General features: G+C 35.1%; 1 protein-coding gene across 5 annotated transcripts in view; it reads right to left on the bottom strand.

The window, feature by feature from the left end:
* The window catches only part of MMAA (metabolism of cobalamin associated A), an 89826-nt gene that overhangs the window by 25391 nt on the left and 42261 nt on the right, over window positions 1–22174 (bottom strand). The window contains exons 1-2 of one of the 5 annotated variants that reach the window (XM_031943900.1): window positions 21381–21603; window positions 2788–3289 (exon numbers count right to left, since the gene is read on the bottom strand). In XM_031943900.1, coding sequence (XP_031799760.1) covers window positions 2788–3232 — 445 coding nt within the window. In that variant the 5' untranslated portion in view covers window positions 3233–3289; window positions 21381–21603. Of the gene's footprint in view, window positions 1–245; window positions 270–1477; window positions 3290–10852; window positions 11384–21380; window positions 21604–22174 lie in introns of those variants that run through there. The other 4 variants (XM_003773164.4, XM_031943901.1, XM_012552195.3 and 1 more) reach the window with 4 other exon arrangements.

Below are 22174 nucleotides of genomic sequence, written 5' to 3'. Positions count from 1 at the left end.
AAATTTTTTGAATAATTTATATGTTATAGAAGAAAATTTTTAACATATCTTAAAATTAAATTCAATGGCTAAAAATAATAATAATAATATTTTTTTCTCTCAATCCCACTTAATTTCTAAAATTTTAGCTTCCAAATAAATAAATAAACATCACTATCATCCTAAGCTTGCCTTTGGTCTTCCCAATGGTAAAGTCTTTAAAACTGAACATTCCAGATAACTAAAGATATTTTATATATACTCACTTTAAAAGAAATGATATGTGTACTCAAGAAAATAATCCCTTTTCTTCCTTTATTCAAAATGCACCAATCTTAGTTCAAATTTTTAAATGAAATCCTAGCAAAAAAAAATACAGTAATAGATCCAAGTAACTATTCACTATGATCAAATTAAATTTATGTCAGAGGTGCAAGAATGATTTAACATCAGGAAAACAATTTGTGTAATTAAAATTAAAAACAAAAAATGCCTCACACTACATGATCATAATAGTGCAGAAAAAGGTTTGGATTATTATTTTATTGTTAATTATTAATTTATCCTTAAAACATGATAAAGCCTAAGTATATTGAAGCCATTTTAATGTGTCAAAAAGTACATATTTAAAATCAAGAAATAGCATTATTTGCAATGGGAAGATACTAGAAGCTTTCCTGGTAAATATAAGCATAAAGCAAGGATACTTTCTTTCCTAGGATTATTTGATATAGTCTAGAAAGGCTGGTAATAGCAATAAGAAAAAAATTAAGTACATAATCACAGTCAACAAAGAGACATAACTATCCCTAATTGCAGATGACAAGACGATTCTCTTAGAAAACCCAGAGTCAGCAAAGAAACTAAATGAGACAATAAATTCAAAAGTAGCGGGAGATAAAATAATAGCTTCCCCCCCCAAAAAGAAAAATTTACTAATGTTTCCATATAATTATAACAAAATCCAGAATAGTATACTAGAAAGGCAAACCTGATTCAAAATAATACAGAATATATAGAATAGCTGAGTCAATCTATCAAAGTAGGCTCAAACACAATTAAAAGACAAATATTTCTCAAAGAGCAAAATGTATCAGTCACTCTAAGAATGCCATTTAAACTAAATTCTGATGTAACTGACTTTTCCATTAAAGCCAGAAAATTATCCTTAACAAAATTTTCATGATAGGTATTTTAATTATTAACTTTTATAATCAAATAAGCATTTAAATGACTACTGTGCAATATATATGTATGCCCGGTGCTGAGAGCTAGGGTTACAATGGCAAAATTCTTTACCTTAAAGATACATATGATCATAAATTTATAGCTGGAATGGACCTTAAACATTATCAGTCCAATCCTCTGAATTTTGTAGATGAAGAAATAGAGGCCAAGAAAGGTTAAATAATTTGTGAAAAGTCATAAACAAGTAGTTTGGCTCTATCACCACTGTTCCTTAAGGACAAAGGCTATCACTTTTAAATCTTCCCCATACCTTCCATAGTCTCTTGCATACTGTACAGCTGTTCAATGTCCCTTGATGATAATGATGATGATAATCTATGGTATCTATACTAGAGGCACTGCTCTACCTAGACTAATATGATTAAAATAAGTGGAGGCTGTCAGGAAAAAAAAGTCGCAAATTTGGACCAAGCTGTCAACCAGTTCTGACTCTACTTCCAGACATTTCTAAGACTTTACTTTTTTAAAAAGAAATCCATTTAATCTAACAACTAAAGTTTTTCATCCATCTAGAATTTGTTTTTGTAGTGTGCTCCGCTATGTTTGTTGTTAATTATATAAAGATGATTATTATGGATCACTGTTACCTTTCAAAATAAGGACATATATAACAGATAATATGCCAGTTCAGGGTGGTATACAGAAAAGTGAAAAATCACAAGCTATTTCAAATACTGATAAAGCACAGTTTAGAAACTATTTCTAAAGCAAATATAGAATGCCTCCCAAACTAAGAACTAAAGATTATGTATTAAACTAAGTCTGGAAAAAAATCTTTTAGGTAATATAAATCTAAAATAACTTCAAGCCACTTAAGGCAGTTTTCCTTATTACTTTATTCACAACTTTAATTATTTGATCACTCCCCATGGTCATAAATCTGATTTGTTCGATTCTCTTTATGTGGTCAGACACATATACAATGATTTTGCAGTTTCAGAAATAAATCACTATTTCCAGAAATCAAAATAGTCTTTCAGGTGTTACAGGCTAGTAATAAAAAGGGTAGAACACCTCTTAAAATATATTTAATGTCAAGATGACTAGATTTCAAGCTATTCCCAGACACTCTTACATGTAATAGAAGAGGTCCATAAAGAACTTGCTTTGCCTACTAAAGAAAAAGGAAACTGAAAATGTTGTCTAAGAGAGTAATTATCTAGAACAAAGACAAAAACTGGACAATTCACTCATGGCTCTTAATCACCAAAATAAAAAACTCTCAGAAAATAATGTTAATATTATTTTCAGTATAGATTCCTCTTCTTTAAAATAGTAATATTCTATATGTTGAGCCTCTCACTTTGAAGAAGGAAAATTTATTTTTATTTTTCTCTTAACAAACCATGACTCATATGACCAAGTCAAAATCTTTCAATTTAATAATACCCATGAATCAATGATCTAAAGCTGATTGTCAAAGAAAAGACATCTAAAATTCATTCCAAAAATCCTGAGTAGAAAGATTTTTTTTTAATATTAAGACTAAAGGTCAGGGATCATTTTAATAGCAGAAAAGAAAATTAAGAATTATTTATTTACTGGACAAAAATGACTGACCTACTCTAAATGCCAGTGGTTTTCCGTTATTTAACTGCTCTTGTTCTTTGTGGTAGTTTAATACCATCTGAAGAAGCACCTGGGCTAACTCTTTTTTCCTGCTATGAGTTGATTCTATAAGAGTAATAGATTCTGCTAGAGAGGCCCTTTGACCTTGGATTACACCAGTGTAGAGTTTATTCACAAATCTTCGTTCTTTGTCAGAAAGTCCTTCTGTGTGTAACTTTAGGGTTGTCTGTATGCCTAGTTTTCTTTTGAAACCACATGATGGTAGCATCCACTCAGCACGATACAATCCAAAAGAATTAAGTGACTGAGTACATGAGAATCCAGATCCAAAACGAGTGCCTGAATGAAAGATGAATTGGTAGTTTTGAAAAGATGTTTTTGAAAGGTTCCTAAGAAAATGATGGTGAGGAAATAGTAGCAACATGGCTATTTTCATTTCGTTTTGAATTGAAGAATATACTGAAGTTTCAGTTCAACTTGATCTGTGACCTTCCTAGGAAAAAGAAAGAGAAAGAAAAAATTTTTACTTTATTCAACATAACAAATCATGACATGAAAAAGCAAATATGCAGTCATTTCAAACAAATCACCTACTTAAAATTGACTTTTGTTAAGAGGCATTGCAAATCAAGTTTTTTGTTTCTTTGTTTTCCTTTTTTTCTTTCTTTCCTTCCTTCCTTTCTTCTTTCTTTCTTTCTCTTTGTTTTTGGTAAGACAGTTGGAATTGCCTAGGATCACACAGCTCGTAAGAATTAAGCATGTGAGGTCAAATTTGAACTCGGATCCCCCAGACTCCAGGGCTGGTACTCTATCAACCGTGTTATCTAGCTTTCCCAAAACAGCTTTTTTTGAAAGCAATCTGGTTTAAAGTATTTTTTTATAAAGTTATTCCTGATTTTATTAAAATGTCAACATATGAGACCAACAAGTCTCTAACTAAGAAGTATAGTAGATATGGGCAAAGAGCTGGAAGGGAATTTTGGATTTAGTCTGTTTAGTCTATTTAGTCTGATTCACATATGAAAATACCTTCTACAACATTCCCAAAAAGCAAATGCTCCATCTTTACTTGTACACTATGAGAAGGAAACCACTACTCCAGTGAGACAGTCCAATCCATTTTTGATATCCCTAATTGTTATAAAGTTTTTCCTTACCATCAAAGTGATTTTTTTTTCCTTCTGTAATTTTCATCCATTGCTCCTAGCTTTGAGACCAAACAATTTTAATCGCTTCTCCCTTTTAAATGTCATCATGTCTCTTCTAAATTTCCTCTTCTCCAGACTCAACATCCACAATCCCTTCAATCAATCCTCATGAGGCATAGTTTTCAGACCTCACTATCCTGATCAGTCTCCTCTGGCTAAGTTCTAATCTTCCCATGTCTTTCCTAAAATAGAATGCCCAGAAGTAAAAATAATGCTCCATTTGTGATTTATGACCTAACCAGGGCAAAACATGGAACTCTTCTTCCTTATGACAGTATTCTCATCTTAATAAAGCCTAGAAGAACAAACTCCTGGGTCACGGTTTGCTAATAAAATCTCCAGGCAGACACTGTTTATCCATACCTCCTCCATCCTGTATTTATAAAGTTAATTTTTTGAACTCCAATGTAGAACTTTACATTAACCCTTGTGAAATTTCAGCTTATTCATTTGATTCAATATTCTAATTTGTCAAGCCCTATTTGGCTCTAAATTGTCGGCCAGTATATTATCCATTCCTCTATGATTCATGTCATTTGAAAATGTGAACAACATGCTTCCTAAGCCTTCATTCACATCAATGATTAAAATATGAAATATGACAAAGCCAAAAGTAGATCTTTGGAGGTATTTTCTCCCTTCAAGTTGATGTTATCCTAAAGATAACAACTTTATAGATTCTGGCATTCAACAAGTTCTAAATATATCTGGCTGTACAATTTTCTAACATATGTTTTCATCATACCCAAAAACATACTATGAGAAGTTTTGTCAAATGCTGAAAAAATCCAAATATAATATAAAAGCATAGAAAAATCTCAATTAAGATTGAGGCATGCAGTTTTTAAAATATAACTAATGAAGGAATTTATTTCACATGACTATATCTATCTATGTATATATTTATAACAAAGATCTTATTTTCTTTCATTTATTTTTTGGTTCCCTATTGGGGGAAAGGGAAATAGAAGAAAGAGATTTTCATTCATGGAAAAAAAAAAGTTAATTTTAAAAATAGTTTATCAAGATTTTTGTTAATCAAGTATACTACTCCATAGTTTAAAGAACTTCACCTTCTGACCTAGCTACACCAGATCTAAAACAATATTATAAAGCAGCAGTCATCAAAATCATTTGGTACTGGCTAAGAAGTAGAAGTTGATCAGCAAAACAGGTCAAGTTCACAAGCCACAATAGCCAACGACTATAGTAATATAGTGTTTGATAAACCCAAAGATGCTAGCTTCTGCTTCTGAGATAAGAACTCACTATTTATTTGGCAAAAATTGCTGGGAAAATCGGAAAACAGTATGGCAGAAACTAGGCACTGACCAACATCCAATACCATATACCAAGATAAGGTTGAAATGAGTTCATGATTTAAACATAAAGGATGATATTATAAGCAAATTAGGAGAACAAGGAATACCCTACCTCTTAGATCTGTGGAGAAGGAAGGAATTGATGACCAAATAAGAACTAGAGAACATTATGAAATGTAAAATGAATTTTTTTTATTATATTAAATTTAAAAGGTCTTGTACAAACAAAAGCAATGCAGCCAAGATTAGAAGGGAAGACAAAAACTGGGAAAAATCTGTTATATCCAAAATTTCTGATAAAGGCCTCATTTCTAAAATATATAAAGAATTAACTCAAATTCATAAGAATACAAGCCATTCCCGAATTGATAAATAGTCAAAGGATATAAACAGACAATTTTCAAAAGAAAAAACTAAAACTACTTCTAGTCATATGAAAAAATGCTCTAACTCACTACTGATCAGAGAAATAAATTAAGACAATTCTGAGGTACCATTACACACCTCTCAGATTGGCTATTATAACAGGAAAAGATAATGATAAATGTCGGAAGGGATATGAGAAAACTGGGACACTAATACATTGTGAACTGATCCAACTACTCTGGACAGCAATTTGGAACTATGCTCAAAGGGCTATCAAACTGTGTATATCCTTTGATCCAGAAGTGTCCTTACTGGATCTGTATCCTAAAGAGATCATAAAAAAGGGAAAAGGAACCACATGTGCAAAAAATATTTATAGCAGGCCTTTCGGTAGTGGCAAGAACCTAGAAACTGAGTAGATGCCCATCAGCTAGAAAATGGCTGAATAAGTTATGGCATATGAATTTTATAGAATATTATTGTTCTATAAGAAATGATCAATAGGATAATTTCAGAAAGGCCTGGAGAGATTTATATGAACTGATACTAAGTGAAGTGAAGAGAACATCATACACAGCAACAAGAAGAGTATGGAATAATCAACTGTGATGGAACTGGCTCTTTTCAACAATGAGGTGATTCAGACCAACTCCAATAGACTTATGATGGAGAGAGCCAAATGCATTCCATAAAGAGGACTATGGGAACTGAACATGGATTACAACATGATATTTCCATCTTTTGTTGCTTGCTGAATTTTTTTTTCATTTTTTTTCCCTTTTTGATCTGATTTTTCTTGTACAGCATGATAAACGTGGAAATATATTTAGAAGAATTGCCCATATTTAACCTATATTGGATTACTTGCTGTGTAGAGGAAGAGAGCTGGAAGAAGGAAGGGAGAAAAATTTGGAACACAAGGGTTTTTCAAGGATGAATGTTGAAACCTATCTTTCCATGTATTTTGAAAATAAAAAGCTATTATCAAAAAAAAAAAAATTAAGAACTTCATCTTCTTTCCTTTTATAAAACAATACTGATATCTGCCCCTTCCCAATTGTAGAGTATCTCTTCCATTTGCTTTTGAAAAAGCCATTAATACTGGCTCATCAATCACATCTTTTCATTCATTACTGTATGATAGAGAATATTTCAACCACATGACTTGATTCATGGATATGGACACAAACGCAGGCACATATGCACAGACACATGCATGCACGCATGGTTTCCCCAATAGATTACATGCACTTTGAAGGCAGGAGTTATTCCATTTTTGTCTTTATGTTCTCAGCTCCTTGCACAGTGCCTAGGCACATAGAAAACACTTATGAATTCTTGATTTATTGACAGAATGCTGGGGTTATAGATTCCAAACCAGAAGGTCCTTTAAAAACTATCAAGTTAAATCCCTTTCCCCCATTTCATTACAGATGAGGAAACTGAGACCCAAAGAGGTTAAATAACTTGCAGAGAGGCACAGAAATGCTATGTTTAAACCTTGATCTTGACTCGAAATCTTTTCCCACAGTACCATACTGGTTGTTTGAAAGCACCTGGATGATACCTGACCATCTCACCCGCTATAATTGGGTTTCTACTCTCTGTTTACCATTTTTAGTCTATTCTCAACCCAACAATCTCTACTTTAAAAAGAGGCACAAAAGAAGAATAGATTAATTCAGCCTTACCATCACTACTAGTCTATCTGCCCACAAGCAGCAGTCTTATTCTTTGATCCTTCTCATCCACCAAAAAGAGCTTTTAAAAATTCTATTTTCATATCTTTAGCATTTATTATCAGCTTCTGCTCATTCTTAATTTTCATCTGTTGCTCTTTTTATTGGATCATATTAGCCTTTTGTACTCCTCAGTTATTTTGCCTTTCTTCTATAGACCATAAATGTTCTTAAAATCAAGAACAGAAGGCTATAATCATAATGTCCAAATTTGGCATCAAAGAAAAATGGAGACAATGTACCTCTTTCCCTTCTTTGCACAGATAGAGGAAAACATGAGAAGGGATGCAGAGAGCAGGTTTGGATCTAGTGAAAAAAATTTTCAAAGTCTGCATTAATGGTGAAAAAGAAGGGATAGGTAATGAAAGAAGAGGCATAAAGAAAGGAGAGGCTGCAGACAAATTAAAAATCTTTTTTATAGGATTAGTATTGATGAACCAAATAAAGAAAAAAAATATTCCCTATCCAATGTACAAATGAAACATGATAATAAAATATTTCTTCTTAAAGAGCATGTTAATATAGAAAAAAAGTCAACACAATAGAAACTTAAAACCAAAATCACAATACATCACATGATTATAACTCACACTGCAGTAAATGCAGTTTTGTTTTTTGTTTTTGTATTGCCAGAACTGGTGAATAGAAGACAATGAATGATGATGATTGGTTCATAGAAAAATTGAATCAGAGATTTAGAATTCCAAAGAACTTTTAATGACTATCTAGACCAACATTCTCATTTTACTGAGGTCCTGAGTGGTAAGTGATTTGCCCAAAGTCACAGAGCTATTAAATGGAAAAGGAAATGCATCATCTTTAAGTGTAACCCTCATATATATGATATAGATTTGTACATGTTAAATATAATTAAATTTGTACAATACAATGTGTTTTAAATGCTTACATATTTAGAGTAACTACTCAAAAATGCAGCTGTCTTGTATCTCAATAGAATTTTACATATGTAATTTTTATAATTTTGGCATAATCTTATTTGAAAATGAAAATATAATTAGAAATATTTTCAAAAGAAATGCTATATATTGTACACAGGCAATTTAACCTTTAAAAAAAAACCAAATTTTTTTATTAAAGATATCCTATTAATGTCAAATACTGTCCTCTTATATTAATATTTTAAATATTTTATTAACATTGATATTTTATTAAAACAATAAGATTATACCTCAACTTTCCAAATTGCAACTTTGTTCACAAAAAGCTGTTTTTAAAAACAAATGATTTGGGAAAGTTGTCATTATATATAATGAGACTGTTGTCATATTGTCAAAATTCAGAAACATATGTTCCAATAAAATTTAGAAATGACCAGAAATACTCAATTCATGGCACAAGTTCACATATCATTGTTCAAAGTTGTACCTACACTAAACATAAAATATGAATTGAGAGTTGGAAGACTATAGAGATACAAATATTTAAAATTACATTCATATGTAATTACATTATATTCTTAATAGGTAGTGGGTTTTTTGTTTAATTGGAATCCATATTGACCAATAACTGATAATTTTGTATATCATTATTTTCTTTGAAATTCACTGATTTACAATAGATGGCAAGTAAATTAACTACACAGAAAGGTAAAAAACATTTGCAATAGTCAAGTCTTCAGCCCCCTTCTAGACCACTTATGCCAGCTTTTTCAGTTGTTCTTCTCTGCCCTAATGATAGTACAATATACCTTAAAAATTTTCAGACTTATGTTGACAAAATTTGCCAAACCAATTTTCTTTTTCTTTTCTTTTCTTTCTTTTTTTTTTTTTTTTTTTTTTTTTGTTGTTGTTGTTGTTGTTGCTCACTGGTTTGTGTTACTGGGACACAGAGAGAGATACATTTGGAAATGAAGCTGATATAAAACAAAAATACATTTAGAGATATTCTTTACCCGACTTTTTGCTGAATTACCTATTATCCATCCACCCTTTAACCATCTCTCCCTTTTTTCTTCCTCATTGGAGTGAGCCATGTGTCAAAATTTAATTAAGAGACTTCCAGGACCCTCTGTACCAAATGTTTTTGTTGCAAATCCAATTTTATATCCAATGGCCCAAATAAAATATTAGGCTACTGGATTCTACCTATCCTTTCCCTCCACCTTTTAAATCTGCTTTTTCAAAATCTAGGTTGTAAATGAGACTATGCCCAGGTTTTCACTCTTACTTAAGCATGAACTCTATTATGGAGTAGTGACTGGTTTTCTAAATTCTTGTCATTTTTTATTTTAGCAACCAGTTATTCCTTATTATTTAGAAGTAAGTACAGAATAGAAGTTCCTTGTGTTGCTTTTTTTTTTACTTCCTTCTCTAATAACTCATTAAATGTCAGAAGCTTTTCTCGACACTCTCCTCAATGAAAGCTACCTCATAACAACAAAAAATATAAACAAAACTCAACTAAAGTAACAGCACCTAAAAATAAATGCAACCTCCATACTAAGTATCCTATTTCTTATAGAGACAAGATTGTATCTTCCTCAATATTCTGGGATCAAAATTAGTCTGCAATTAATCTGAGTTTTACTGTTAGAGCTCTTTTCATTTGTGATAGTCATTGTGTGCAGTTTTCCCAGATCTACTCTCCTCTATTTTCAGAATTTCTCATCATCACTTCTTTTGGCATAATAATAATCCATGTGATTAGAAAAGATTGAAATTATCCTTAAGTCAAGTCACAAATTTACTAGGTACTCTGCTTTTGACATAGGGAAAATGCCAGAAAAATATCTAGATAAATAGTTTCCCATTATTACAATATTGTGTTTTATATGCCAGTTTTCCAATCTTCTCATCTATTTTCTTTTCCTATCCAACAGTCTACAGCATATGCCTACAATATTTTTCTTCTTCCATTGATCTTCTCCTCCCACTCAGAATCCTGGATTTCCTTATAGTCTTCCTATATATGAAGTAGTAATCAAATGGAATAACACATGTAAATCACTTTGCAAAACTCAAAGAACTATGTAAATTCTAACTGTTATTAACATATGATGCCACTGATATTTTTCACATACTCTGTTCCTTCTGAATAAGTTATTTCATTCCAGAGTCAAATGCCACTCTCGAGTTTCAACCTACTAAATTTTAATGATATCAAATTTGCTTCCTTGTGTTAATCTCTAGTTCACCCTATTTACTTCCCATACTTTGTGTGTGCTTATATAAAGATATGCCAGACTCTCTTCTTAGATACTATCTTCTATTAGTTCTTGTATCTTTCTTCTTCCAATACTACACCTGCTGTTCCTTGGTAAGAAGCTTATCAAAACTGAGTAGTTTTCTCCTTCCTCTTTCATTTTCATTTTAAAGACCTCTTAATTAGATTTTCAACACTTCAGATAAATATATTTTTCTGACATTTGTTAGGTATAAACCAATCCTCGTCAACATCTCACCTTTCCAACAATTTAAGCCACAGCTCAAAAATCGAAATCTACTTCTCACACACCGTCTTCATAGCCAGCTGTTCATTTCCCGTATCTGCTTTTCTTTTCTGAATCCTCTACAGTCAATCAGTAGTAGTGATAAAAACACCATCTGTGCTCCAAGGGCTTTAGTTTTTTGCCCAATTCTTTAAAATGCTAAGCTATATTTTTTAGGTTTCTTTAGGATAACATTTGTTCCCACGTGAATCATAAGCAGGGTATGATCATCAAGTTTGACAACTTTTAGAATGCTCGCCATTACAATCCAGATACACATCCTGGGGCAGCAGCAGATCTCGTTTCTCTCTGGTCGACAACTGCTTTGGTGCTCTTCACAAGAAGTCACTACCCACCACTTCACCACTTTTCCTCTATTACTAAATGACCTCTTTCCTACTAACAGACATTCTACTAAGGACATTCCCTTGAGCTCAACAAAGTTACTTCCTCATAATCTGGGACAACATTTTTACATTCAAAGGTTCTGATAAAGGCTTCATTTCTAAAATATATAGAGAATTACTCAAATTTATAAGAATTCAAGCCATTCTCCAAATGATAAATAGTCAAAGGATATGAACAGACAATTTTCAGATGAAGAAATTGAAACTATTTTTAGTCATATGTAAAGGTGCTCCAAATCACTACTGCTCAGAGAAATGCAAAGACAACTCTGATACCACCACACACCTCTCAGATTGACTAAAATGACAGGAAAAGATAATGATGAATGTTAAGAGGTGATAAGGGAAAACTGGGACATTAATACATTGTTGGTGGACCTGTGAACTGATCCAACCATTCTGGAAAGCCATTTGGAACTATGCTTAAAAAGTTATCAAACTGTGCAGACCCTTTGATCCAGTAGTATTCCTACTGGGCCTATATTCTCAAAAAAAGATCTTAAAGGGAAAGGAACCTATATGTGCAAAAATGTTTGTGGCAGCCCTTTGTGTAGTGGCTAGAAACTGGAAACTGAATGGATACCCATCAATTAGGGAGTGAACCATTCATTCTCCAATTGATAAATGGTCAAAGGATATGAACAGACAATTCTCAGACAAAGAAATTGAATCTATTTCTAGCCATATGAAAAGATGCTCCAAGGCATTATTAATCAGAGAAATGCAAATTAAGACAACTCTGAGATACCACTATACACCTGTCAGACTGGCTAGAATGATAGGGAAAGATAATGCAGAATGTTGGAGGGGATGTGGGAAAACAGGGACACTGATACATTGTTGGTGGAATTGTGAATACATCCAACCATTCTGGAGAGCAATTTGGAACTATGCTCAAAAAGTTATCAAACTGTGTATACCCTTTGATCCAGCAGGATTACTTCTGGGCTTATATCCCAAAGAGATCTTAAAGAAGGGAAAGGGATCTGTATGTGCAAGAAGGTTTGTGGTAGGTCTCTTTGTAGTGGCCAGAAACTGGAAACTGAGTAGATGCCCATCAATTGGAGGGTATATGATTTGTGGTATATGAATATTATGGAATATTACTGTTCTGTAAGAAATGACCAACAGGATGATTTCAGAAAGGCCTGGAGAGACTTACATGAACTGATGCTGAGTGAAATGAGCAGGACCAGGAAATCATTATATACTTCAACAACAATACTATATGATGATCAATTCTGATGGATATGGCCCTCTTCAACAATGAGATGAACCAAATCAGTTCCAATGGAGCAGTAATGAACTGAACCAGCTACACCCAGCGAAAGAACCCTGGGAGATGACTAAGAATCATTACATAGAATTCCCAATCCCCATATTTTTGCCCACCTGCATTTTTGATTTCCTTCATAAGCTAATTGTACAATATTTCAGAGTCCGATTCTTTTTGTACAGCAAAATAACGGTTTGGTCATGTATACTTATTTTGTATTTAATTTATACTTTAATATATTTAGCATCTACCGGTCATCCTGCCATCTAGGGGAGAAGGTGGAGGGAAGGAGGGGAAAAATTGGAACAAAAGGTTTGGCAATTGTCAATGCTGTAAAATTACCCATGCATATAATTTGTGAATAAAAAGCTATTAAAATTTTTTTTTAAAATTGGGGAATGGCTGAACAAGTTAGGGTATATGAATGTTATGGAATATTATTGTTCTGTAAGAAACTAGCAGCAGGATGATTTCAAAGAGTCCTGGAGAAACTTACATGAACTGATGCTAAGTGAAATGAGCAGAACCAGGAGATCATTGTACATGGCACCAACAACAAACACTATATGACAATCAATTCTGATGGACATTTAAAACAATCAATTTTGATGCGGCTCTCTTCAACAATGAGAGGATTCAAACCAATTCCAATTGTTCAGTGATGAAGAGAGTCATCTACACCCAGAGAGAGAACTGTGGGAGTTGAGTGTGGAACACAACATAGCATTCTCACTTTATTGTTGTTTGCTTACATTTTGGTTTTTTCCTCAGTTTTTTTTCCCTTCTTGATCCAATTTTTCTTGTGCAGCAAGATAACTATAAACATATATACATATATTGTATTTAACATATATTTTAACATATTTAACATGTATTGGACTACCTGCCATCTAGGGGAGGGAGTTGGGGGAAGAAGGGGATAATTTGGAATAGAATGTTTTGCAAGGATCAATGTTGAAAAATTACCCATAAAATTCGTAAATAAAAAGCTTTAATAAAATAAAAATTAATTTAAAAATAAATTTAACACCCCTCCCCCCCAAAAAAACCCAACAAAGTTGCTTCCTCCAAGCAAAATCCAGTTCCTCTTCCACAAATGCTATCTACACTATTGGACCTATTATATTTCCAATGGTTCCAATTTCTTCCCTGCCAACTTCCAAACCCCAAATAGTGGTGAGAATTCCTTTCTATCTCTTTATTTCCTTGTTCTTGTTTCTGCCTTAAAGCATATCTTCCTTTCTCTCAAGGAACAATTTAATTTCCTCCATAACCTAAAAAATAGAAATGTGTTCCTCCAATCCTTTCACTTTTCTTCTAGAATAGAAATGAACTTGAATTTTAGAAACAAATGGCAGAAACATAAGCATATTACATGTCACTGAAAAATTCTCTTTGCTTTCCGTAATTGGAGAAAATCCCAGCCTTCTTTCTACTTTTAGTTTGATATCATAGCTAATCCCCTATGATCAACTACAATGACAAACTGAATATATGTGAGGAATGAGAACTGAGATACAAACTACAATTGTTTCTTATTTTATGTTGGAACTCATCTCCAGGTTCTTCCACTTCCTTAGACACCAAACATTCTACCTCCATTTGGGACTGAAAACTTAAATTTATTTATCAGTCAGACAAAACTACAAGGAGAGCAGACACAACATGAAGTTCCTTTTAATTGATAAAAATTTACCTCATGGGGCTTTCTATCCCTTTTGAGAATTAAAGAACCTTTGTTCTTGTTATTTAATCATTTCAGTTTTGTCCGACTCTTCATGACCTCATTTAGGATTTTCTCAGCAAAAAACAGAGAGTGGTTCACCTCCTTTTCCAGGTTATTTTACAGACGAGGAACTGAGGCAAACAGGGCAAATAGTGTCACACAGCTAATACAGGTTTGAAGTCAGATTTGAACTCAGGAAGATGAATCTTTCTGATTCCAAGTCTAGCACTCTATCCATTGCACCACCCAATTGCCACCAAAGAATTTTTAATAGCATCAAAAAATAGAATAAAAAGCACAAGAGCAGAAGATGCAGCTAATTATGTCTATCTCTAATTTCTGGAAAATCCTCTCTCCTTGCCTGGATGCTAGTTTCTCTATTCATAAGTGTCACATGCAATTACCAGGAACAATTATCAACATGAAGCCTCCTGCAATATCCTAATATCAGACACCATTATTTGTCTGATCTGTGATAATTACAGCAGTATTACTACTTCTATTTTTGCTAGTTTTAGCAGCTGGTATTACAATACTCTTAACAGACTGCAACCTAAACATAACATTCTTTGACCCTGCTGGAGGAGGAGACCCAATCCTATACCAACATCTATCCTGATTCTTTGGACACCCAGAAGTATATAGTCTAATTCTACCAGACTTTGGAATCATTTCTCACATTGTTACATACTATGCAGGCGAAAAAAAACCTTTTGGTTACATAGGAATGGTGTGAGCAATAATATCCATTGGATTCCTAGGCTTCATTGTATGAGCTCACCACATATTTACTGTTGGTTTAAATGTAGACACATGGGCATATTTCACATTAGCTACAATAATCATTGCTATCCCTACTGGCGTTAAAGTATTTAGCTGGCTGGCTACACTACACAAGGGGAACATTAAATGATCTCCAGCTCTACACTGTGAGCCCTGGGCTTCATTTTCCTTTTTACAATTGGAGGCCTCATAGGAATCTGGAAACTATAATACTTCAATGGCCCTTTGGGTTCATTGGTGTAAGAGTTCTCCCTCAAATGGTGTAGATCACAACCATCTATACCTTCTTATTATATGAACCTGTATCTGTATCCAGCTAAGAACTTTCCTCTGGATTTTTTGACATCATGTTAGTACCAATGAAGCACACAGACTGGCCATTTGTAATCCCTTGCTCTCAACTACTTTGACCAGCTCACCTCTTCTTCTGGTCATTAATCTCTTTTATAACTTTTATATTGCTTTTGATGTACAATTTTTCATTGCTAATATGTTACAACCTATTCACACCCACCATGCATCTCTCTCAAATGGCCTTTGGGTAGGAAACCAGACATTAATTTTTTGCAAATTTTGGTATTCTGACTTACAGTCATATAACATCACTATACAAGTACTGGTTTTTAAGATGGAATTTTCTTTCAGGATTTTTGGATGATTTAAAGCACTGACCAACACACTCTATTCTTATAATTTTGGAACCCAGTCATCATCTATTTGTACTGAAATGTAAGTGCTACCTTGGAAATAAAGCCAAATGTCAAGTCAGAAAACCAGGTTCAAAATGCTAGCCATGTTATTATATGGCCTGAGCAAATCATTTAATGTAAGTCTCTAGTTACCTCTCTGCACATAATGCCACAGGGACCTCCTTCAAAATCTAAAGCTATGACGGTCAGTTCTGAGGACTATGGAACTTCATTTCACCTTCTTAACAACAGACTTGTCTTCTTTTCCTCTCTCTGGAGAGCAAGGCCAAACTTTCTCGAGTGATGATGGATCTCATCCAGACATCGCTATAATATTCTGGGGTTTGATGCCATACAACGCCATCTACAGGAGAATATGGAGGCTCTCACAATCCACTGAGAAATTTTCAGTTTGGTCTCTTCACTGAACAGTAGCAAATATCTCTAGTGAGTTGCATCTCCCTGTTTTATACCTCATTTCATATTTATAATCAAAGGCTCACTAAACAAAGTTCTCTTGTTGCATTTTTCAAAGATTCTCATGGATTTTAATAGGTATGTGGCAGACATTTTGTAGGAGAAATACTTTTTTATAGTTGATAAATAAGCACATTAGAATCTTGTTCTTTATACTTTTCAGACACTGTGTGATAAAGTATGGTGTACTTTATATTCTTTGATGCTTCAAAGAATTAACCAAACAAACAGCATTTAGTAAATATACTACTATGAGCTACACTATGAGCTTACACTGTGCTAAGCATTGGGGATACAAATACAAAAAGTGAACCAATACATATCCTCAAGGATCTTATTATATTCTACTGGGAGAAATAAATATATGTGTAAGTATATTAAAAAATATACAAAGAGAATAAATCTAACAGATACAAGGCTTTTAGTGAGAGCATTCACAACTGAATCACTGGGAAGGGCATGAGGAATAATTTCATATAAAAGTTGGAGAAGTGAGGAGGGATCTGTAAACTTATCAATTTGAATATTTCCTTCAATAAAAACTGTAACCATCCATATGACTTCTATTCATGTCATCCTTATACATTCCAAAGAGGCCTTCTTTCTTGAAATTACATGGATACCAGTGGAATACAGACTACTTTTTATTTATTTTTTGCTTTTATCACATCACTATCCATCTCCTTTCCAAGCATCATTTCATTTTCATAAATGGTAACCCATTTATATATAGTTTTAAGAGTTACAAAACACTAAAAGAGATCCTAGAATCAATGATGTCCTAGAATCAATGATGTATAAAGTTGGGAGGTAACTTAACATCATCTAGTCTCAATTTAGCCTCTATCCAATGTTGTCTCTATCTCCTTCAATTTTACAAATAAAGAAACTGAGGCCTAAAGAGAGTTCAATGTCTTATCCAAGATCTAGAAGCAGTAAGTAGCAAAAACAAGATATGAACTGGGGCTTCTGATTTCATATTCAAAACCCTTTTCAAAGCACCTTACTTTATGTTTAGATTTGAAATATAATAAATATTTTGGAGGAGGAAAAATATGACATTCCTACCTATGTTTTTCTTAGGATAACATAAAGATTAATTTACATCCTCTCATCACATCTTGACAGCTGGCATTTTTTTTAAAAAGCTGAGTGACCTTTTGATATTAACATTTTATTATGTAATTCATAAATAATAGTTTATGCACAAATACCCAAGAATGTTTAACATATTTAAAATCACCCTAAAAGGAGTCTGTTTAAAAAAAAAAAAAAAAAAAAAAGACAGCTTCAGTATTGCCTTACCAAATTTTCCAAATTTAAGATTCTAACACAGGGCATAATTGTTGAGATCATCAGAACTATAGGAGAAAAGGACTTCACAATTGTTATACAAATTAGCATCTTATCTTTTTATATAAAGGCAGAAAAGCTCCACCAGTTATAAAATCAAAATATTTCAACTTGTTTTCACATTCACTAAAGAGATAGGGATCACTGTCTACAAGTGGTAAACTAAAGCTCTCTTAAATTGCAAGTGAAATCAAGCATAAATTAAGACAGAAATTGTCTTTATTTCATCTAGTAAATAGCACTCTTAAACAACACTCTTCTATTGGGGAAGTCTGTTCTTAAGAATTCACACACAGTTTTACATAAGTTAGTGCCTTCATTATACAGAATAAGCACAGAACTGATGTTTTAAAAATTTACATTTTTCTTTGTGCCTCTAGTAAAGGTATATTTTTAAACTTGTTCATTCTATGTCAATGGATGGATTTGGATTTCTCTCTTAAAATCTTATTATCTATGTGTGTATCCACACACACGTGTGTGTTCATATGTATTCTAAAGCACAGGTCTGACCATCTCATTCCCTTAAACTATAATCTGCAGTAGTTTTCTACCTAGGGCTTCTAGGATCAAACATAAAGTCTGCTTTTTAAAGCTCTTTATATTCTGGTCTCAACCTACCTATCCAACCTTATTAAACATTTCTCATCTTACATCACTCTATGATCCAGTCAGAGTAGCTTTCTTGCTGTTCCTTATAGTTTCATCTTGTCTTTGTGTCTTTGTAGTCTCCCAAGCCTTGAATGTAATACCTTCCCATCTGTACTTCTTCAGATGCCTCCACTCCTCCAAAACGCCACTTGTACTATCTATTAAGGAGTTCTTACCCCAGAGTCTATGACCTTTTAAAATGTGATTAATTAAAGGCTTTCTTTGTAATTCTATGTATTTCATGCACATAAAACAGTATTCTGAGAAGGGATTTGGAAGTTTCATCGTAATTGCCAAAAATTTTTTTAAATCTCAGTTCTACATGAAACTTTTTCTGATCCCGCCCCCCAGCAGTTGATGCCTTCTCCCACCAATTTTTTTTTTTTTTACTTTGTATTTTTCTATAAATTTAATATATATCCACATATATACATGTTGTCTCTCTCAACAGTGTGGGCTCCTTGGAAACATAGAGTTTTATTTTTGTTTTTGTCTATCAGTGCTAGGATTCATGAGGCTTTCAGTGGGGAGCCGGCACTAATCTACAGGTGATAAGACCATAAGGCCATACAGGTGATAAGGCCACATTCCAAAAGACTGCCCTAACCTTGAATAGGAATCTCTTAATCACATCATGGAGTTTCCTACATGACCAAGGACTGCCCTAACCTTGAACAGGCAGATATCTAGACATCTCCTAATCACATCCTGGAGCTTCCTACGTGACCAAAGACACCTGATCAGCTCATCCTTGGGCGGGAAACCAATCCTTTGTCTAGGACCCCCACCCTGTACTAAGTTCTGCTGCTATATATATCTGTACTATTGCACCCATTAAAATGAGGCTTGATCAGATTGTTTTGTCTTGCCTCCTCCTGCTCGCCCCCTCTCTGTTACTTCTGTCTCTTTTCTTCCAGGGTCCACACACGCTGCCTTGCGGGCCGAGACAGCTTTCCCTTAATTTTAAGTATTTTAATTACTTCTTTGTTCATAATATACTAAAGAATGACATTTTCCAATGATTGTCACATTTCCTTAAATACTTCCTAACTGTTTGATCCTGGGGAATTGTTTGCCTCAATTTCTTTATCTGTAAAATGAGCTGGAAAAAGAATGGCAAACCACGTCGATATCTTTGCCAAGAAAACCCCAAATAAAGCCATGAAAAGTCACTTTTTTCCCTACTTTTTAAAAAATCCAAGCACAATTTCTGGTATCCCAGCCCAGAACATACTCCCTCCTCACCTCTGCCTCTTAGAATTCCCAGTTTCTCTGAGAGGATAAAAGTGCTGACTCCCACCGTGAAGCCTCTTCTGTTCTCAACTGTCCCTCCAAGAACCTTATATTGATTTTGTATATTTCCCACCTACTCATAAGAGGGCATGTCTTTCTCTCCTCCCCAAATAAAAAGCAAGCTCCTGGGCTGTGGGTTTGTCTTTTAATTACCAAAATCCACTCCCCACAAGAGACCTGCAGACAATAGATGGAAAGGTCTAAATCCAGCCTCAAACAGTACTCACTATAAGCCCCAACTCCCTGCAAGTCCCATAATCTTTCTGAGCCTGTTCCCAATAATCAAATAGCTTACTGTCAAAGTTAGGGAGAAAAAAATTAGAATTCAAATCTTATAAATCTTATAAAAGGGAATGTTGGAAACTGTTTACATGTGATTGGAAAAAATACTATTGAGAAAATAACAGCAATAATAATTGCTTAGATGTAAAGTGAGAATAGTGACTTCTTACAAAATCTTACAAAAGTGAATGTTGAAAACTATCTTTACATATAATTGGAAAAATAAAATAGTATTTTAAGTAATAATTGCTTAGATGTAAAGTGAGAATAGTGACTTCTTACAAAATCTTACAAAAGTGAATGTTGAAAACTATCTTTACATATAATTGGAAAAATAAAATAGTATTTTAAGTAATAATTGCTTAGATGTAAAGTGAGAATAGTGACTTCTTACAAAATCTTACAAAAGTGAATTTTGAAAACTATCTTTGCATGTAATTGGAAAAATAAGATACTATTTTAAGTAATAATTGCTTAGATGTAAAGTGAGAATAGTGACTTCTTACAAAATCTTACAAAAGTGAATGTTGAAAACTATCTTTACATATAATTGGAAAAATAAAATAGTATTTTAAGTAATAATTGCTTAGATGTAAAGTGAGAATAGTGACTTCTTACAAAATCTTACAAAAGTGAATGTTGAAAACTATCTTTGCATATAATTGGAAAAATAAAATAGTATTTTAAGTAATAATTGCTTAGATGTAAAGTGAGAATAGTGACTTCTTACAAAATCTTACAAAAGTGAATTTTGAAAACTATCTTTGCATGTAATTGGAAAAATAAGATACTATTTTAAGTAAAGTAGTAATTGCTTAGATGTAAAGTGAGATTAACTTCTTACAAAATCTTACAAAAATGAATGTTGAAAACTATCTTTACATGTAATTGGAAAAATAAGATACTATTTTAAGTAATAATAATTGCTTAGATGTGAAGTGAGAATATAACTGCACCAGTTAGACTCTTAAAGGTGGAGGATAGCGCTTTGAAAGCTGCAAAGCGCTACTACAGGTGCAGACGGATCCGTAGAGAAGCGAAGGACAGAGGACTAGCCTGGCAGACCATTAAGCCCGGACGGACGGACGGACGGGAGCGCCCGGGCAGGACCGTCACGCGCCACCACCGCCCCGGGCCCCCTCCCCGCCGAGTGCCCCAGGGCTGCGCCCTTCCACGCCCAGGCCCGGCCAAGGGGTCCCGGGGTCCCGGAGAAGGCGGCCAGCGAGCTTCTGATCCGGAAGACATGCCTCTGTCTGGGCCTCTAAGCGTTTGCGCAGGAGGCGGCGGCCGCAGGCCAGCCCGCTCTGACCTAACCTTGGCCTGACTTCCTTTTCCCTTTTCCCCTAGCTCCCTCCCCCTTCCCCAGGCTCCGGGGTCGCGCACGCGCACGCGCGCCTCTCCCCTTCCCCCACCAGTCCAGGTTTCTCTGAGGGCGCGGCCGAGAGGCCCTTTCCGTCCCCAGCCCGAGCCCATTCTCAGCCTATAGCCGCACCACCACCATAGGCAGGGGAAGGGCGGCCCCTGAGGCCAGAAGAGCCCTCGCACCGCCTGCCCCCTTACTCACACGGGACAGCTGTCATAGACGCCAAAGCCGCGCCTCTTCCGCCCCGCCCCTCCGCTCAGGTGCAAGCGCAGGCGCAGGCGCAGTCTTCCAACGGGAAGTTCCTTTCCGCAGGAGGGGGCGGGGCGGGAAACCGGCGCGCGGCGGCTACTGAACGGCGCGAAAGGGTGGGAGGGAGAGGCGAAAGAGGCGTGGCCTAGGTCCCTGCGGACGTGGCTGGTGGGAACAGAAGAGCGCGCGCATGCGCAGAAAACTCCAGGCGCCGGCTGAAACGGGAGAACTGAGCATTGGCGCCGGAGCTGGGGCGGGGGTGACGGTCTTCCCTGGGGGTGGGCTCGCGGGACGGAAGTCCGTGGAGGGGAGGGTCTGTGAGGCTCGGGGAAAGAAGGGGTGCACTGCGCTATCTGTGGCTCTCGCTGCGAAGAACTTGAGAGTTCCGTCATTTTGGAAACGAAATCCGAGCACGGCTTGCTGGGCTCCGGGAAGTAACTAGATGCTCGGGCTTTTATTAACTCTTGTTTGCCAGCCCCAAGGTCGCCCTGAACTCATTCCCAGCTTACTCCAAGCTTCCATGGCCCTCACCCTAGCCCGAGGGAAACGTCCTCAGACGCAAAGTTCCTTCTCCGCTGGGGATAATAAGCCACGGTGTATATGTGTGCGTGTACACGCGTGCGTGGCGTCTCCATATATATACGCACGTGTACACGCGTGCGTGGCGTCCGCATACATACACGCGCGTACACGCGTGCGTGCCGTCCGCATACATACACACGTACACGCGTGCGTGGCGTCCGCAT

Source organism: Sarcophilus harrisii, chromosome 6 (assembly GCF_902635505.1).
Source record: "Sarcophilus harrisii chromosome 6, mSarHar1.11, whole genome shotgun sequence".
Taxonomy (NCBI): domain Eukaryota; kingdom Metazoa; phylum Chordata; class Mammalia; order Dasyuromorphia; family Dasyuridae; genus Sarcophilus; species Sarcophilus harrisii.
Note: the sequence above shows the minus strand (reverse complement) of the source record. Positions and strands in the feature narration are given on the sequence as shown.